This window comes from Stomoxys calcitrans, chromosome 2 (assembly GCF_963082655.1).
Source record: "Stomoxys calcitrans chromosome 2, idStoCalc2.1, whole genome shotgun sequence".
Taxonomy (NCBI): Eukaryota; Metazoa; Arthropoda; class Insecta; order Diptera; family Muscidae; genus Stomoxys; species Stomoxys calcitrans.
Genome location: NC_081553.1, coordinates 16,486,385 through 16,505,152, shown reverse-complemented (window position 1 = coordinate 16,505,152; position 18,768 = coordinate 16,486,385). Strand labels below are relative to the sequence as shown.

Below are 18,768 nucleotides of genomic sequence, written 5' to 3'. Positions count from 1 at the left end.
TATAGCTATATCAGGGTCATCGGAGAAGTTATTGTGCAAAATTTCCGATGAATCGGGTATGAATTGTGCCCTCTACGGGCTAAAGGAGTCATGGATCGGTTTATAAGGGGTCTATATCCAACTCTAAACCGATATGGCCTATTTGCATTCCTGAATTGCCTTCATCGATAAGAAGTATATGTACAAAATTTCAAGCGAAATGAGGGATTCTTTAAGACGCTATCGTGATTTCCACAGATGGATGGACGAATAGCATACTAAATTACACTAGGTTAGTATACCCCCATCATAGTATACACTCGGCGTAACTGATAAGAAAAATGAGAAGTATCTTGCAAAATAGAGTACTTTTTTATAAATCTCGGTATGCAACGGGTGATATGAGGTCACAGCAGAAACGAGGCAAGGCTCCATACCTGGATCGTTTCCATGCCAGATGGAACGTTTCTAGTGGAATATGCTGACGTTATGGCTGCAGTCATCACGGCAAGATATACGGAAGGTGCAGAGCTCAGACAACGGCAGGTGATGCTAAAGGCAAAGGATCGGCTGAACTATCACGTCTTGTAACTTGCAATGCAGAAGACAGAGTCCTAACGAGAAAACAAGTATGTTCGGCCGGGCCTAATCTTGGGAACCCACCACCATGGATTGTGCTAAAAATTTATACAAAATAAATTTAGTTGAAGGGCTTAAATTTATTCTGGTTCTGTCAAACCAGCAAAAATTAAAGCTTCTAGGAACCGAACAAGGATAATCGAAGACCGGTTTATATGGACGTACTAAACATAGTTGTTGAAATTCATAACAGAACACTACACACAAAATCGAACAAAAATTGAAGCTTGCAAGGGCTCAAGAAGTCAAATTGGGAGGTCGGTTTATATGGGAGCTATATCAGGTTACAGACCGATTTAGACCGTACTTGGCACAGTTGTTGGAAGTTATAACAGAACACCACATGCAAAATTTCAGCTAAATCGGACACAAATCCCCGATATACGGATGAGGAGAGATAGAAAGCACGGCGACGTCAACTATTAGGTTACACCGATGTTGACAGATTATGGTTACTTCCGGAAATACCTACATGTAACGGGCAAATGCTTTCCAGCAAGTTCATTTATGAGGAGCTGGAAGTTGCAGACCATGTAGAACACACATTATTCCACTGCGAGCGCTAGGTCGAAAGACGCAGGGAACTGGAAACAGCGAATAGCTGCGTTTCGTCTGGGATAATAGTACAGAGGAGTCTGGAGAACAAGAACTGGGAGGCGGTGATGAGATACGCCAAAAAATTTCTGCACAGGAAGAAGATGAACCTGGAAGCAGCGGCGAATGGTGTTGCCCGGTGGACAAAAATCCAAAATAAAAATTATTTTGGATTTTTTTCTAATATTTCATGTATATTGGGTTATATTAAAAAAAAAACGAATTTTTTTCGGCCTTTTACTTTATGATGATAGTAACCAAAAATGCAGAGAACTGGATTTTTAAATTTATAAGTTTTATTAACATATAATACATATACATAATATATTAAATTGAGATAAAATAATATAATTGTTCCATATTATACTCAATTCAAAGTTGTCGTAATGAGCTAACAAAATATAATTGTTTCATTCTTAAAATATTTTTTTTTCATGAAATTATAAATTTATAGCTTCAGGCAAATACATATACAGAATAATTGTTTTTGGAATATCAGCTATTTTAAAATATTACGATTTTTAAGGCATTCACAATGTTTTGCACCATAGTTATCATCATCAATGTAGTCTAATTGCCACAAAGGCTACTCTTTATATATTCCCCCACAACGGAAAATGGTCTTTGTTCGAAATCCTCTTTTTGTTCTTTGGTCAAGTTGACTTGATCACCATGAAGACGATTTAGCAGAGTTACACAAACATCAGCCGCTCTTACTCCCACATGTTTGGTAAGCGAAGAAAACATGGTGGCCTCCATTTCAATGTTTCGCACACCCTTTTCATAGAGTTGTTGTAAAAAAGCCATTTTATCAGCTTCACTATAATCACAACTAGCGCCATCTAGACGTCCCTGACCTGCATAAATATTAGAAATTTAATTACTAAAGAATATGGATCAAACATGATTGTGCTTATCGTTATAACCTTCATAGAAACATTCAGCAGCCATTGTATTGCCCATAATAACATCATAGCCGCAGTGACTTTTGGCATGTCGCAAAAGATCATTAGCCAATTTCTCATCAAAATTTGCGGGACGCACAACTCTTTTACCAAGGATTGCCTGAAAATATATAAATGTTAAAATTAGATATACATCTTAAAAAGGTTAGGATAGTATAGGTTAGGTTAGATCTGCCATCAGACTCACATGCAAATTTTGCCCATAAACATTTCACTAAGGAACAGGGGCAAGCTTCTCACATATCAATGAGTGCAGTCCGATTCAAGTTTAAGGTCAATGACAAAGGAGACCCCCTTTTTTATAGCCTAGTCCGAACGGCGAGCTGCAGTGCCACACCTCTTTGGAGAGAAATTTTACATGGCATAGTAACTCACAAATGTTGGCAGCATTAGGAGGGGAAAACCACGGCTGAAAAATTTTTCTGATGGTATCGCCAGGACTCGAACCCAGGCTTTCCGCGTCATAGGCGGACATGCTAACCTCTGCGCTACGGTGGCCTCCTGCCATCAGATTCACTAAGACGTTTTCGTCCATCGTGATACTCGAGAAACAGGAGGGAAAGATGGCTGATCCAACCAGATGGCTTTAAAAATCCCAAAAAATTGTGAATGTTCACATCCGCTATATCAGATAAATTCTGAAAGAAATGAGAACCGCAAGTGGTACTCCTCTCTCTTCTTTCTCCACGTCCATACAGCATCGGCAAGTCTATATTAGGCCACATAATTTTGGAATACTCACTGCCCCCACTTTGTGACCATCCATCATTCATTGCCCTTCGGGCCTGACCCAGAAGACTTAGCTTACATGTCGCTAGAGGCATACCCTCAGATTCCAGTTCCCCTAGAATGTGTAAGGTAATTCTTAGTCTCGCAAGCTCGTTCGCTTTACAATTTCCTCGGATATCTCTGTGGCCCGGCACCCAGAACAGGTGAATATCAGCCATGTCGTGGAGAGATCTGCGTCACTCGAGGGCGGTTTTCGAATTCAGAAATACGTTCTTCAGGGATTTAATGGTTGTCTGAGAAGATATTTATGCCAGTTGTCGTAAAGACATTATATCTTAGCCATTCCACCACTTCTTTAATTAATTGATTGGGTAACCTTCTCGATATGATCAGTTTCAGTTTTTCAGAGTACACCCTTAATCCCACCTGGTCGTTTAGTTTGGAACCATCCGTGTAGAAGTCTATGTAACTTCTATTTCCAGGGATTTCGTAGTCCCAATCGTTTCTGTCAGAAATACTGCTACAGTTCTTTCTACTAAAAAGTGGCTCAGGAAGGATGTAATCCACACTGCATGGAACATCGGACATTGTATCAATGATAACACAGTGTTCGTAACCCCCACATGACCAAAGAGAAAGGTCCCTTAGCCTTACGACAGTGGTCAAAGAAATTTGTTTACCCACAATGTCGACAAGAATTAGGTGTAGCATTAAGTTCAGTGCATCAGATGGTGTCGTTCTTAGTGCGGCTATGATGCATAAATAAGCCATCCCCTTGATCCGGTTGAGTATTGAACAGTAGGTGGATTTTTGAACCGCTGTCCAGCAGACCACAATACTATATATTGGGTTGCCCAAAAAGTAATTGCGGATTTTTTAAAAGAAAGTAAATATATTTTTAATAAAGCTTAGAATGAACTTTAATCAAATATACTTCTTTTTACACTTTTTTTCTAAAGCAAGCTAAAAGTAACAGCTGATAACTGACAGAAGAAAGAATGCAATTACAGAGTCACAAGCTGTAAAAAAATTTGTCAACGCCGACTATATGAAAAATCCGCAATTACTTTTTGGGCAACCCAATAGTATAATAGTTCTGACAACCGCAGCATATATATGGTGACCACGCGGTTTAAACCCCCAACTTTTGCCACCCCCTTGATCCCGTTGAGTATTGAACAGTAGGTGGATCTTTGAAGCGCTGTCCACCAGACCACAACACCATATAGCATAATAGGTCTGTCAACTGCAGTATATGGTGACCACGCGGTTTAAACCCCCAACTTATATTCGGGAGATCGGGTTAGAGAGCTGTGTCAGGCTATAGATCGATTAAGACCATATTGGACACCTATCTTGAAGGCCGTTGTACAAAATTTCCGCCAAATCAGATAATAATTGCGCCCTCTAGAGGCTTAAGAAGCCAAAATCCCAGATCGGTTCATATGGCAGCTATATCAAGTTATATATCGATTTGAACCAAATTTATTACAGTTCTTGAAAGTCATAAAAAAATACTTCATGCTCAATTTCAGCTAAATCGGTTAAGAATTGCGCCCTCTAGTGGTTCAAGAAGTCAAGATCCAAGATCGGTTTATATGGCAGCTATATTAGGCTATAGACCGATTTAAACCATATTTCGCACAGTTGTTGGAAGTCATAATAAACAAATTCATGCAAAATTTCAGCCAAATCGGATGAGAATTGCGACCTCTATTGGCTCAAGAAGTCAAGATCCAAGGACGGTATATGTAGCAACAACATGCCTAGCACAGTTGTTGGAAGTCATAGCAAAATTTGCGCCCTCTAGAGGCTTAAGAAGCCAAAATCCCAGATCGGTTCATATGGCAGCTATTTCAAGTTATATATCGGTTTGAGCCATATTTATTGCAGTTGTTGAAAGTCATAAAAAATACTTCATGCTTAATTTTAGCCAAATCGAATAAGAGTTGCGCCCTCTAGTGGTTCAAAAAGTCAAGATCCAAGATCGGTTTATATGGCAGCTATATCAGGCTATAGACCGATTTAAACCATATTTCGTACAGTTGTTGGAAGTCATAACAAACAACTTGATGCAAAATTTCAGCCAAATATAAGTATATATACAGATAAGAACTGCGCCCTCTAGTGGCTCAAGAAGTCAAGACCTACGATCGGTTTATATGGCAGTTATATCAGGTAATGAACCGATTTGAACCGTACTTAACACATTATCAAATTTTAAAGTGATACCGAAACACCATGTGCAAAATCTCAGCCAAATCGGATAAGAATTGCGCCCTCTAGTGGCTCAAGAAGTCAAGACCCAAGATCGGTTTATACGGCAGCTATATCAAAACATGGACCGATTTGGCCCATTTCAAGCGCCTAGCTTTAATCCTTCGAAAGTTAGCGTGCTTTCGATCAACATACAGACGGACGGACATGGCTAAATCGACTTAAAATGACATGACGATCAAGAATATATATACTTTATGGGGTCTTAGACGCACATTTCGAGGTGTTACAGACAGAATGACGAAATAAAACACTGCAATTAGTTCTTATTTTGCTTATTGTTTCCCTATTGTAAACACATTGCTCCGCTTTCATACTGTGGGACGGTCTAATGTACGTAGGTATCTATGAATGTGTGATGTGTGATGATAATACAAAATTTTGCTACGCCTTTTCCTTTTGAAAAGATAAGATATGGTAACTTTTTTATTGACTTTTTAATATCAATTTCTCAATTTTATCTTAATTGAAAATTGATTTGCAAATGTATGCCGTGCCTTTTTACTTCATATATGTGAATTAATTTTTTTTAACAAAAAAAAAAAAAAGAACATAAAATGTTATGAAGAACTTAGAGCCGAACGATTTAAATTCAAATGGTAATATTAGTCATATGATTTTATTGGTAATACTGGGTTGCCCAAAAAGTAATTGCGGATTTTTCATATAGTCGGCGTTGACAAATTTTTTCACAGCTTGTGACTCTGTAATTGCATTCTTTCTTCTGTCAGTTATCAGCTGTTACTTTTAGCTTGCTTTAGAAAAAAAGTGTAAAGAAAGTATATTTGATTAAAGTTCTTTCTAAGTTTTATTAAAAATACATTTACTTTCTTTTAAAAAATCCGCAATTACTTTTTGGGCAACCCAATAGTAAGTTTTTAGTTTTTTGTTTGGGGTTTAGCATATTATCGAATATAAAAAATTAATACAAATCTAACGTATCTTTGCAAAATTTTGCTAAATTTTCTTAAAAGTTGCGTAATACAATAGTCAAAAGTATGTATAGACTTCTTAGAAATTGGATTCTAAAAAAGTCCACAAATGAACTAAGTTTAAGGGCAATGTGTACTTTACATACCAAATTTCTGCCAAATCGATCAAAATTTCAAGCTTCTAGGGTCCGTAGGAAGTTAATCGGGGGATCGGTTTTTATGGAAACTGTGTCAGGTTAAGACCGATTTGAATCATGCTTACCACGAATGTTGAAGGTCATATCAAATCACTATCTTCGAAATCTCAGCCCAATTGGACTACAATTGCTGCTTCCAGGGGCGTAAAGCGTTAACTCGGGAGATCGGTTTAAATGGGAACTATATCAGGTTACAAACCGATTTGCTACCGAACACTACATACAAAATTTCAGCTCAATCGGATAATAATTCGGCTTCTAGGGTATCAAAAATTAAGCCGAACAACCACGTTGTGTGTTAGCTGTATCCAAATCGGAACCGATATGATCCATTTCCAATAACCTACATCAAAACAAGTAAGAGCGTGCTAAGTTCGGCCAGCCCGAATCTTTTATATCTCCAATATGGTTATAATTTGTCGAGTTCTTTGCGCGGTACCTCTTTTTAAGCAAACAAAGAATTACGAATAAGAACTGTTGTGCTATTGGAGCTATATCGAGTTATAGTCCGATTCGGACCATAAATGAATTGAATGCTGAACATTGTAGAAGTCATATTTAAGTCAATTCCGATAAGAATTGCGCCTGGTAGGTGCTCAAGCAGCAAAATCGTCAGATCGGTTTGTATGGGAGCTGTATCAGACCATATTGGACACATATGTTGAAGGTCATGGGAGAAGCCGTTGTACAAAATTTCTGCTAAATCGGATGAGAATTGCGCCCGCTAAAAGCTGAAGAAGTCAAGACCCAAGAGGGGTTTATATGGCAGCTATATCAGGTTATGTGCCGATTTGCGCCATACCTAGCACAGTTGTTGGAAATGATATAAAAACATCACGTCGGACATCAAATCGGACGAGAATTGCACCCTCTAGAGCCTCAAGAAATCAAGACCCAAGATCGGTTTATATGTAAGCTATATCAAAACATGGACCGATTTGGCCCATTTACAATCCCAAAGCTTTACTCAATCGAAAGTTATCGTGCTTTCCACAAACAGACGGACGGACGGACATGGCTAGTTCGACTTAAAATGTCATGACGATAAAGAATATATATACTCTATAGGGTCTTAGACGCATATTTCGAGGTGTTACAAACAAAATGACAAAATTGGTGTAACCCCATCCTATGGTGGATGGTGTAAAAATAATCTGTGCATAATTTCGAGCAGCTAGCTTTACACGTTCGACCGCTATTGTGATTTCACAGACGGATGGAAGGACATGGCTAGATCGACTTAGAATGTCAAGACGGTTAAATATATAGTATATACCTATTAGATCAGATAAGTATTTCAAGGTGTTTGAAACGAAATGACTAGATAAATGGCTGGAAGCGAGCGTCGGATCTAGAAACGAGCTGCTTCCGACATTGAGGGTTACATATGCGATCTCACATAACCCATGCGGTTGTCGTTGTGGTAGATGGAAGGCATTCATCCAGCGTCTTAGATATGCGATAGATCCGAGGAGCGAACATAGATTTGTATCATCACCTTGTTGTAGCAAAAGTTCGCACTCTTTAGAGCATGGCGTGAAAAGTACGATCTGATGCTGCACAGAACCTGGGCATTGAAAAGCTGCAAAACACATCAGATGGCATAGGCATACTCCTTTCGACTGATTAACTGCTTCATGAAATCAGTCCTTCCGCTTTCATAAAGCAGTCGAAATGCTACTGAATCCGTGGCAAAATGCCAAATGTAAGAGAGGTATTGGGAGAGAGAAGAAACGTATATTCCGCAGAAAGAACAAAGAAACTTTCGATACCCACCACCTTGGGCATATATGTAAACCAACTTTCGCCATAATCCGATGAAAAACGCATAATTTATGCCCCAATAGGAGCTATGTCGAAATATAGTACGATTAGGACCAAATTCTGCGCGGAAATTAAGTGGTCTGATAAGTACAAGTCTTTGTTCAATTTTGTAGAACAAAATATTGGTCTTTTTGGTAGCTATATCCAAATATAGACCTATCTGAACCATATAAGACACGGATGTCAAAGGGCCTAACAAACTCACTATCCCAAATTTCGGCGAAATCGGATAATAAATGCGCCTTCTAAGGGCCCAAGACCTTGAATCGAGAGATCGGTTTATATGGCAGCTATATTAAAATCTCATTCGATCTGGGCCAAATTGCAGTTAGATATCGAGTGGCCTAATACAACTCACTGTTCCAAATTTCAGCAAAATCGGATAATAAATGTGGCTTTTATGGGACTAAGTCCCTGAATCGGCGGATCAATATATATGGCGGCTATATCTATATAGAATCTTATTCTAAATTTCAGACAAATCGGATAAAAAATACGCATTTTATAAGCTTAAGGAGTGATTTGAAATTGAAAGCTCAAAAATTGGCGTAGGTATTAAAAAGACACTGAAAAAGCCCAAGTCAAAACTTTGATATTTTAAAATTAAACAATTCATACCTCGTTAATGGTACACGGCAGCATATTTTTTAGATCTAATCAATCTCTTTCTCAAGAGTTCTAAATCATGCAAATTGGACCAGTAGATCAATAGTTGTGGCCAACAGAAAGTTGAAAAAGTCGAAATTAGTCAACTTTGACACCCTATAGCTCAAGGTGTATTAAAGATATGAACTACATCAGCACTTTTCTGAAAGCCTATGTCCTCCTCTACAAACAGATAAAAAGTTGTAGACTTATTTCCAAATGTTTTGTCTATTGGCCCACTGTGTGACGGTTGCGTTGACTAGGTCGTGTTATCAGAATGAATGAACAAGCTCCAGCGAAGAAGTATTTTAAAGGCGATCACTGTACGCAACCCAGGAGGAGCAAAAGCCCAATGGAGAGCTCAAATGTTGAAACACATCTCTAAGTTTGGTGTCAGAGATCTTAGAAGGAGCGCAAAAGATCGAGACTCTTGGAATGCTTTTTTAAGCTCGGCAATGGGACAAATGTTCTATCATAGCCAATTAAAGTAAGTAAAGTAAGAGGCTCAAGAAGTAAAATCGGGAACTCCATTTATACTCGTATGGGAACTAAATCAAGATTTGGACCTATTCGATTCTGTTGTTTATCGTAGAAAACGTTGTAGTACGTTATAATGAAATTGGATAATAAAGGGCAATTTTTTAGCTATTATCTTTTTGGCAAAACTGGTTTAAATAGCTCACGCAAGTTTCGTGTTTTGTTTCACTGTCAAACATCTTCAGTTTGATCTATAATTTCACTACAAATCGACTTACAAACGAACAACGCTTGCAAATTTTTGAATTTGGTTGTTTAAATGCGTGCTCTGTTATGAGAGTTCATCGCGCGCTTTTCAATCTATCGACGAAGCTCATTTTCGGCTCAATGGATACGTAAATAAACAGAGTTGTCGATTTTGGAGTGAAGATCAGCCAGAAGCATTGCAAGAGCTACCAATGCATGCAGAAAAATTTACAGTTTGTTGCGGTTTATGGGCTGGTGGCATCATTGGGCCGTACTTCTTCAAATATGTTGCGAATCGTAAGGTAACCATATGCTATTCCATATAATCTATTCAATCAACTATTTAAATTATTTATTATATATTTATTCAGCAAAATGGTGTGCTTCCTTCATATGGACGGACAGAGGGACGAACCTAATATCGACTTCACTTTACAGCGTCTTGGATCAACATCGAATTCGAAATAAACAAAAATGGCCCCCAGACTTCACACCATCTATTACCATAATACTTACAACTTCATGTTCATTTCTCAAATAGCCATTGTAACCATCTTTGGATATCACCACAGTGCCTGGGGTGACGCCTACACCACCGCTGGTGCCCAATCGTATAAAGACGGGATCCTGACATTTGGCATAGCGCACCAACTTCAAAAGTTCATGCAACAGAACACTCATAGTGCTCATGCCCACACCATGGGAGCAGCATAGTACGGGGCCAACCTGAAAAAACACACACATATGACAAGAACTCGATTAACAAAAATCGCTTGATTCATTTCGGTATCAGGTGCTCACTTTGTAAACGGCATAACGATTTCCCGATTCACTGATATCAACCAATTCCTCGCCATTATCCAATTGCAATATGTGACGTAAGTACTTGGCCAAGGCAAACATGCGGTTCTTGGTACCGCCCAAGCAAACAAACTGCAAATGGAATTAAAAAAGGCAAAACACAAAGTCAATTTTTTTTCTTCCAATTTATAACAATAAGCCACCTATTTTTATAAATGAAGAACAGTTTTGTTTGTTTACCTTAACATCACCGAATCTCCGTTCAATGTCTGTGGCAGAACGCGAATTGACCACATTAATGTTAATGTGATACAAATAGTCATTCTCCATGGCATCCAAATGGGGATTCTTTAATATAGGAATACTGCAAGCAAGAAAAAAAAAATAATGGTATGAAAAAAAAAATGCATTGCAAGAAGTCCCAATAAATGTACATACCTCTCGGGCATTTTGGTAAAATAATACTCGTACTACCTACAAGAAAAAGGAACAATAAACAATAAACAACAAATAAGAATATTTTGAATTTTTCTTGGAATTGCATATGTGATAACTGTGTAGTAAGCAATAAAGCTATTTAGGTGTGTACGAGAGCTGCTATATAAGCTTCTGGCCTAATAATGAAATGCTAACTTTTATCATCAAAAATGGGTTTAATATTTTTCAAAATATCCTCCAACAAGATTTAAACATTTTTGCATGCGCCCAAACCAATTCTTTAAGTCCTTTTCCACTCCAATTGATTCACTTCCAAAACATGATCTTTAACCTCTTCAACGGTACTACAGTTTTGACTCGATTCCGACCCCGGTAAGATTGCTCGACCCCGACTTCCACTCCGCCCAGTCAACCAAATTTCGGATGTCAGACATTACTGTACAAATTTTGAACTCTTGCGACAAGATCTTACCGAAATCGTTCCGAATTCTGTTTGATTTTCTGAGGAATTTTTTTCCGACAGTTTTGAAAGAGTTCTGAATGTCTGGTCGTATGATTTCTTTTTTAATTTTGCTTCCTACATTTCTAATTTATTTATCAATATTTCAATGAAAGGTATTTTCAATATATGATATATCCAAATGCAAAACAAAACATAATTTTTATAAACCGACTAGCTGAACCGGACCCGCTCCGCTGAGCCTTCTGTTACTCTATATGGAACAAAATTATCCCTTAAATATTTATTTTCGACAATTAAAGAGCTTTTAATGAAATACCATGCAACGAAAATAGTTAGTATATGTATATCGCTTGACTAACAGTATAACAATATAAATGCCTTTATCTTAATCCCATATGATATTTATTGGTCTATGAATTCTCTCGCAGGGTTAAGGGTCATTAACGTTTGGGTGTTAGATCCATTCTTAAGTCTTTATTTTAGACCGATATTGTCATAATGTCCGATTTATGGATGTTTTCGGGGGAAAGGTGGTCTTCTAGACACTTGGCCCTGAAAATATATTAGCATCGTGGTCTTCTCTCAAATACCACTTATTTAAACCCCATATTGCCATTGACGTGGTCGGTAAATATACCCTATTGAGGAGTGTTTTGGGGCCCTTTTTAGCCCTGAAAATATATCAGCATCGGCTCTATTCTCATATATCTATATATCATTTATTTGAATCCCATATTACCATTGGTCTCGAAATTGCATATCAAATTCGTTTTCTGATCTCAAACCCTTATTGCAAAAGTCGGCAAATATGTCCGGTTTGGGGTATGGGCCTTAAAAAGTATCCATATCGAGATCCATTTCCTTTAGGACCCAAATTGTCATGGTGAGCAAATACGGTATATTTGGGGGTTGTTATGGGGGTGGGACATCCCCTGGGCAGTTGGTCCCAAATGAAGATATCAGATTCGTGGTCTACTCCCACATACCTTTAATTTGAGCCCCATATTTCCATAGTCGGCAAACATGACCGTCTTGGGGTGTTTTGGGGAATGGGCGGCCACTCAGTGAGTTGGCCTTGAAAATATATATAGGATTCGTGTTCTACTCTAAAAACCCTCTTATTTGAGCCTCATATTGCAATAGTCAGCAAATACTTTCCATTTGGGTGGTGTTGTGGGGTTGGGGTGGCCCTATAGACACTTTTCCCGAATATTGATATCAGTTTCTTGCTTTTCTCCCAAAGATCTTCTATTTGAGTCCCATATTGCTATGGTCGTAAATTTTTTCTCTTGGGGGATGTTTTTGGGGAGAGGCGGCCCACCAAACACTAGGTCCCACATTTGGATATCAGATTCGAATTCTATACTTAAATACCTTTTATTTAAGCCCCATATTCCTGTCCTGTTTGGGGGGTGTTTTGGGGAAGGGGTGGACCTCCAGAAACGTGTTGCCACATTTGGATATCAGATTCGTATTCTACTCGCAAATACCTTTCATTTGAGTCCCATATTGCCATGGTCAGTAAATATGTCCGATTTAGGGGTGTTTTGGGGCTTGGGGTGGTCCCCCTAACAATTGGTCCGACATTTGGATATCAGATACGTTTTCTTATCCTAAATACCTTTCACTTGAGTCCCATATTGTCGTGATTGGTCTAAATATATGTTTGGTAGGTTTTAGGGTGGGGCAGCCCCCCTAGGTAATCCATCCGAAATTTGGACACCGATTTTTTTTTTTAGGACACTATATGAGAGCACACGAAATTTTGCTTAAATCGCACCACCCATCTACGAGATCTGGCGTTTTTTAAAATTAGGGTAAGGGATAGAGTCCGCCCCCCCCTTTAAACATCAAAAAATGTAGTACCCTATTTTCACCACGGGATCATTATGCACCATCTGTGAAAATTTCAAGAAAATCGGTTCAGCTGTTTGTGAGTCTATGAGAAACACACAAACAAACAAACACAAATTAATTTTTATATATAAGAAGATTCGCTGAGTTTCGAAACTGTGACTTCTATAAGGATTCTGGGCATTGTACCGAATATAATACAAATCGGCCCATACTTGAACATTAATATAGACATGATTGGTTTGTAATAAAAAAGGATAATTAATCTATCCATGGTAGTAGATATCCAAAGTTCAGCACGGTTGTAATGCGTTTTTAATTAATTTGTATAAATTTGGCTAGGAATTGCTTCCGGTATACTCGTATGTTTTATACGGGAGCTATAGAAACGGATTCAGACCATACATGGCATGGATGTTGGAGGTTATTATAGAAAATAATACGCAGAATACCAGCCAAATCAAGTAATAATTGAGCCCTCTAGAGGCTTAGAATGTAGAATGCTCAAGAAATAAATTCGGGAATTTTATACGGATATAGTCTGCTATAGACGCCGATCTACATATAAACGGAGTTAAATATCGCTTGATGTTGCAAAAAACAAAGCACACCCTAGGAAACCACAACGCACCAAGGCAAGAAGAATGGATCACTAAGAAATGGCATGGATCACTAAGGAATCCTATGGATCACCAAGGAATCCTAAGATTATTTGTTTAAAATTTCAACAAAATCTAAATAAAGCTTTTATGGGCTTCAGACCCTTAATCGGCACATCGGTCTATATGACAGCTATATCCATATATAGTCCGATCTAAACCATATTTAGGTCAGATGTCGGGAGGCTTAAAATAACCCACTGTTTGAAATTTCAGCGAAATCGGGTACTAAATAAAGCTTTTATGGGCTTCAGACCCTTTAACGGGAGATGGGTCTATATGGCAGCTATATCTAAATATAGACCGATCTAATCCATATTTAGGTCAAATGTCGGGAGAAATAACTTAAAATAACCCACTGTTTTAAATTTCAGCGAAATCGGGTACTAAATAAAGTTTTTATGGGCTTCAGCCCTTTATCGGGAGATGGGTCTTTATGCCAGCTATATCTAAATATAGACCGATCTAATCCATATTTAGGTCAAATGTCGGGAGGCTTAAAGTAACTCACTGTTTCCAATTTCAACAAAATCGGATGACAAATAAAGCATTTATGGCTATTAGACCCTTTATCGGAAAATCGGTCTATATAGCAGCTATATCCAAATATGTTCCGATTTGGCCCGTTCAAGAACTTAACCAGCGTGCATCAAAAAGACGTATCTGTGCCAAATTTCAGATCAATATCTCAATTTTTGAAGGCTCTAGAGTGATTACAACAGACTGACGGACAGATACACGGACATCGTTAAATCGTCTTAGAATTTTACGACGATCCGAAATATATATACTTTGTATGGTCGAAAATTGATATTTCGATGTGTTGCAGACGGAATGACTAAATGAATATACCCCCTATCCTACGATGGTGAGTATAAAAAGTGCATATTTTCCTCCTTACTACTTGGCCACTAATTGGGCTGTTTTACGCATCATTAGAGGAAAGTGAAATATTTTCATTTCAGATTTTTCAAAAACAAAATTGCTATTTGTTTGATCTTTGTTTCCATCATATTTTCGTCTAAACTTTTATATGTATATACTTTTTATATATATACGCCATAAAATTAAGCCAACTAGACACCATCAAATCAGCATGTAGGAACACTTTCCATTTTTGCGTAAATTTTAAACATTTCTCTTTTGCATATACAGTAGATGCTCAAAAATTTCAATACATTTTTTCAAAATAAATTTTTAATACCCCCAAACATAGATGGGGTATACTAATTTCGTCATTCCGGTTGTAACTCATCGATATATTGATCTGAGACCTAACAAGGTGTATATATTCTTGATCGTCTCGACCGTCGATTTAACCATGTCTTTCCGTCCTTTCATCTGTCTGTCGAAAACAAGATTACTTTCGAAGCAATATAGCTAGGCGCTTGAAATTTTGCACGAATACTTCTTATTAGTGCATATCGGTTGGGATTGTAAATGGGCCAGATCGGTCCATATTTCGGTATTGCTTCCATATAAACCGATCTCGGAGCTTTACTTCTTGAGACTCTAAAGGACGCTGAAATTTTGCAGGTACTGTGTTTGGTTATGACTTTCAACCACGGTGCCAAGTGTGGTCTAAATCGGTTCATAACCTGATATAGCTGTCATATAAACCGGATGTGGGATCTTGACTTCTTCAACCTCTAAAGTGCACAATTATTATCCGATTTAGCTGAAATTTCGCAAGCATAAACCGATCTCCTGATTCTTATCTGATTTGGCTGAAATTTTGCTCAATGACTTCCACTAAGGTCTCCAAGATCCAAACCAAGTATGACCTGAATAGGTCCATAAACTAATAAAGCTTCAAAGATATTCCGTCAAAAGAACTTGACAAATGCGATCCGTAGGGGGTATTTAAGATTCGGCCCGGCTGCCTTTATTTGTTTTAGACTTAATTTTTGCAAAGAATTAATGCAAGTTACACTGTTGCCTTTATGGAATGTTCATGGACTAGCGGATGTACGCTGGTTAAGTTCTTGAACGGACTAAATCGGACTATATTTGGATATAGCTGCTATATAGACCGATTTTCCGATAAAGGATCTAATGCCAACAAAAACTTAATTTTACATCCGATTTCGCTGATATCTAAAACAATAAGAAGTTTTAGCCCTCTTAATACAAAACCGAAATATGGTTCAGATCGGACTATATTTAGATATAGCTAGCATATAGACCGATATCCCGATAGGGGGTAAGAAGACCATAAAAGCTCAATTTATTACTCGATTTCGCTGAAATTTTAAACAGTGGGTAGTTTTAGGTCTCCCACATCCATGTAACAGTGAGTTATATTAGGCCCTTCGACATTCTTATTCAATTTGGCTTAGATCGGTCAAGATTTTGATATAGCTGCCATATAGAACGATCTCCAGATTTAAGGTTTTGGGCCCATAAAAGGGGCATTTATTGTCCGATTTCGTCGAAATTTAGGACAGTGAGTTGTGTTACGCCCTTCGATAGCCCTCTTCAATTTGGCTCAGATCGGTTCAGATTTGGATGTAGTTGCCATATAGCTGTCGATTTAAGGTTTTGGACCCATAAAAAGCGCATGTATTGTCCGATTTTGCCAAAATTTGGGACAGTAAGTTCTGTTATACATTTCGACGTCCTTCTTCAATTTGACTTAGATCGATTAAGATTTGGATGTAGCTGCCTTATAGACCAATCTCTCGATTAAAAGTCTTAGCCCCCTAAAAGGCGCATTTATAATTCGATTTCGCTGAAATTTGACACAGTGACTTATGTTAGGCTTTTCGAAATACGTGTCGTACATGGTTCAGATCAGTCTTTTTTTGGATATAGCTAATTTTTTGTTCTGCAAAATTGAACAGTGACTTATACCTATTAGATCACTCAATGTCCGTGCCGAATTCGTTCCAAATCGAACCACATTTCGATATAGCTTCTATGGGGGCATAAATTATGCATTCTTCATCGAACTATGACGAAAGGTGGTTTACATATATACCCGAGGTGGTGGGTATCCAAAGTTCGGCCCATCCGAACTTAATGCCTTATACATGTTTTTATCAATATATTGCATAGTGCATAGACTTTGGCTCAAGCGATTTGAAAAATTTGATATATCAAACTTAGGAGAGGGAAATATGTTTTACGTTTTGTTGCTTTGTAATACGGAATATTTATCACTACCTTTTTAATTTCACTTTTTACAAATTTTTACAAAAAATTCACAAATGCATTCACGATTTGAAAAAACGATTTCAGATTACAGATTGCAAATTAAAAACAAATTAAATTTTCTTGACAGACTATTGGGTTGCCCAAAAAGTAATTGCGGATTTTTCATATAGTCGGCGTTGACAAATTTTTTCCCAGCTTGTGACTCTGTAATTGCATTCTTTCTTCTGTCAGTTATCAGCTGTTACTTTTAGCTTGCTTTAGAAAAAAAGTGTAAAAAGAGTATATTTGATTAAAGTCCATTCTAAGTTTTATTAAAAATGCATTTACTTTCTTTTAAAAAATCCACAATTACTTTCTGAGCAACCCAATAAATTTTCGTAATGCCGTTCCGTTTACATTGAAATTTTTATGATCTGGATTTAACTAAATCCAAAAACAAATCCTGTCCGCTTACACTGTGTTTTTGGGGATTTAAGTCACACACACAAGCGTTGAAAACAGTTGCATATTTTGGTACTTTTATGGATTATGCAGCCATGCGATCGGTTTTATTTGGGATTTAAAAATAAATCCTGCAAAAATGCGTTTTATTATGGTATTGTAAAACTTGCAAAAAACACAGGATTTACCGCTTAAATCTCTAAAAGGACATTAAATCCGAATTTAGTGGCCAATGTACACGTACTTTAGGATTTGATTTTTTAAGAGCTTCTATTTGCGAGCACCTACTGTTTTCGGTTAATCAACTTATTGTTGTTGTATTATTTTTTGAAATGTGTTTTTTACATTCAGCTGGAAAAACGATATTTATTTAATAAACATTAATTTTGAATATTTGAGCACTAAAAGAGCCGCAAGCCTACCGGCACTCGTGTTACAGATAAAAATGCCAACAAAGTGCCGCACTCGAAAAATAAATAAATTTGTACATTTGTTGCGGCACTGTGTTTATATTATTAATTCTCTAATTAATCATTTATTTTTGTTAGTTTCCTCGAACTTGGCACTCATTCACTCACACGCTCAATGACACGATCGATTTGTTTATGTTTTGATAAAAATTTTCCTCTAGAGTTGTCACCTCTTGCTATGCGGGACGTTCAACGCAGACTGAAACCATAGTGAGCATTCTAACGCTATTTATTAGTTAATGTTTCCGTTAAGCCCAAGCACACCACAACAGCTCTAGATCAATACGAACGCAAAGAGATGGCAAACGTGCCCCCTAGATTTTCATCGTACTTAGTATATATAGAGAAAAAAGAGAAAATGAACGTGCCCACCTTCTATTTTCATTGTGTGAATATATAGATCTCTTAAATAGAAATAGAACAAACAGTAGGTGGTGGTGGAAAAGAATATCTTTGTCTTCATTTGGTACAGGAGTAAAACTAATCTAGGGTATTAGATTAAATATGAAGGATGATTTTTTAGCTATGATCTTTTTGGCAACACTGGTTTAAACAGCTCAAGCACGTTTCGCGTTTTGATTCACAGTCAAACATCTTCAGTTTGGTCTATAATTCAACCATGAATCAATCGTCTTACAAACGAACAACGCTTGCAAATTATAGAATTTTAATATCAAAATGCGTGCTCTGTTATGAAAGTTCATCGCGCGCTTCTTCCATTCCATCGACGAAGCTCATTTTAGGCTCAATATGCACGCAAATAGGCAGAGTTGTCGATTTTGGAGTGAAGATCAGTCAAAAGCATTGCAAGAGCTAGCAATGTATTCAGAAAAAGTCTCAGTTTGGTGCGGTTCATGAGCTGGTGGCATCATTGGACCGTACATCTTCGAAGTAGCTGTGAATGATGAGCGCTACTGTGAGATGGTATCCAGCTTTTTTTTTTTTGCCCAAAATGCAAGAGCTTGACTTGCTTGACATGTGG

General features: G+C 37.6%; 1 protein-coding gene across 1 annotated transcript; it reads right to left on the bottom strand.

Annotated features, from left to right (window-relative positions):
- Positions 1–1,486: 1,486 nt before the first annotated feature.
- Positions 1,487–18,002, bottom strand: LOC106081829 (uridine phosphorylase 1). The gene is made up of 7 exons (XM_013244043.2): positions 17,895–18,002; positions 10,744–10,779; positions 10,546–10,669; positions 10,306–10,437; positions 10,021–10,230; positions 2,139–2,277; positions 1,487–2,069 (listed from the first exon to the last, which is right to left on the bottom strand). Exons 2-7 carry the CDS (start codon positions 10,752–10,754, stop codon positions 1,783–1,785), a joined length of 903 nt encoding a protein of 300 aa, XP_013099497.1. The 5' UTR covers positions 10,755–10,779; positions 17,895–18,002; the 3' UTR covers positions 1,487–1,782.
- Positions 18,003–18,768: the final 766 nt, after the last annotated feature.

Bases quoted from the DNA above. Each gene is read 5' to 3' on its own strand.
- LOC106081829 (XM_013244043.2), bottom strand. The intron at 10,438-10,545 runs GTAAACAAACAA...TTCCATTTGCAG, and splicing joins GGAGATTCGGTGATGTTAAG to TTTGTTTGCTTGGGCGGTAC. The intron at 10,231-10,305 runs GTGAGCACCTGA...GTGTTTTTTCAG, and splicing joins ATCGTTATGCCGTTTACAAA to GTTGGCCCCGTACTATGCTG.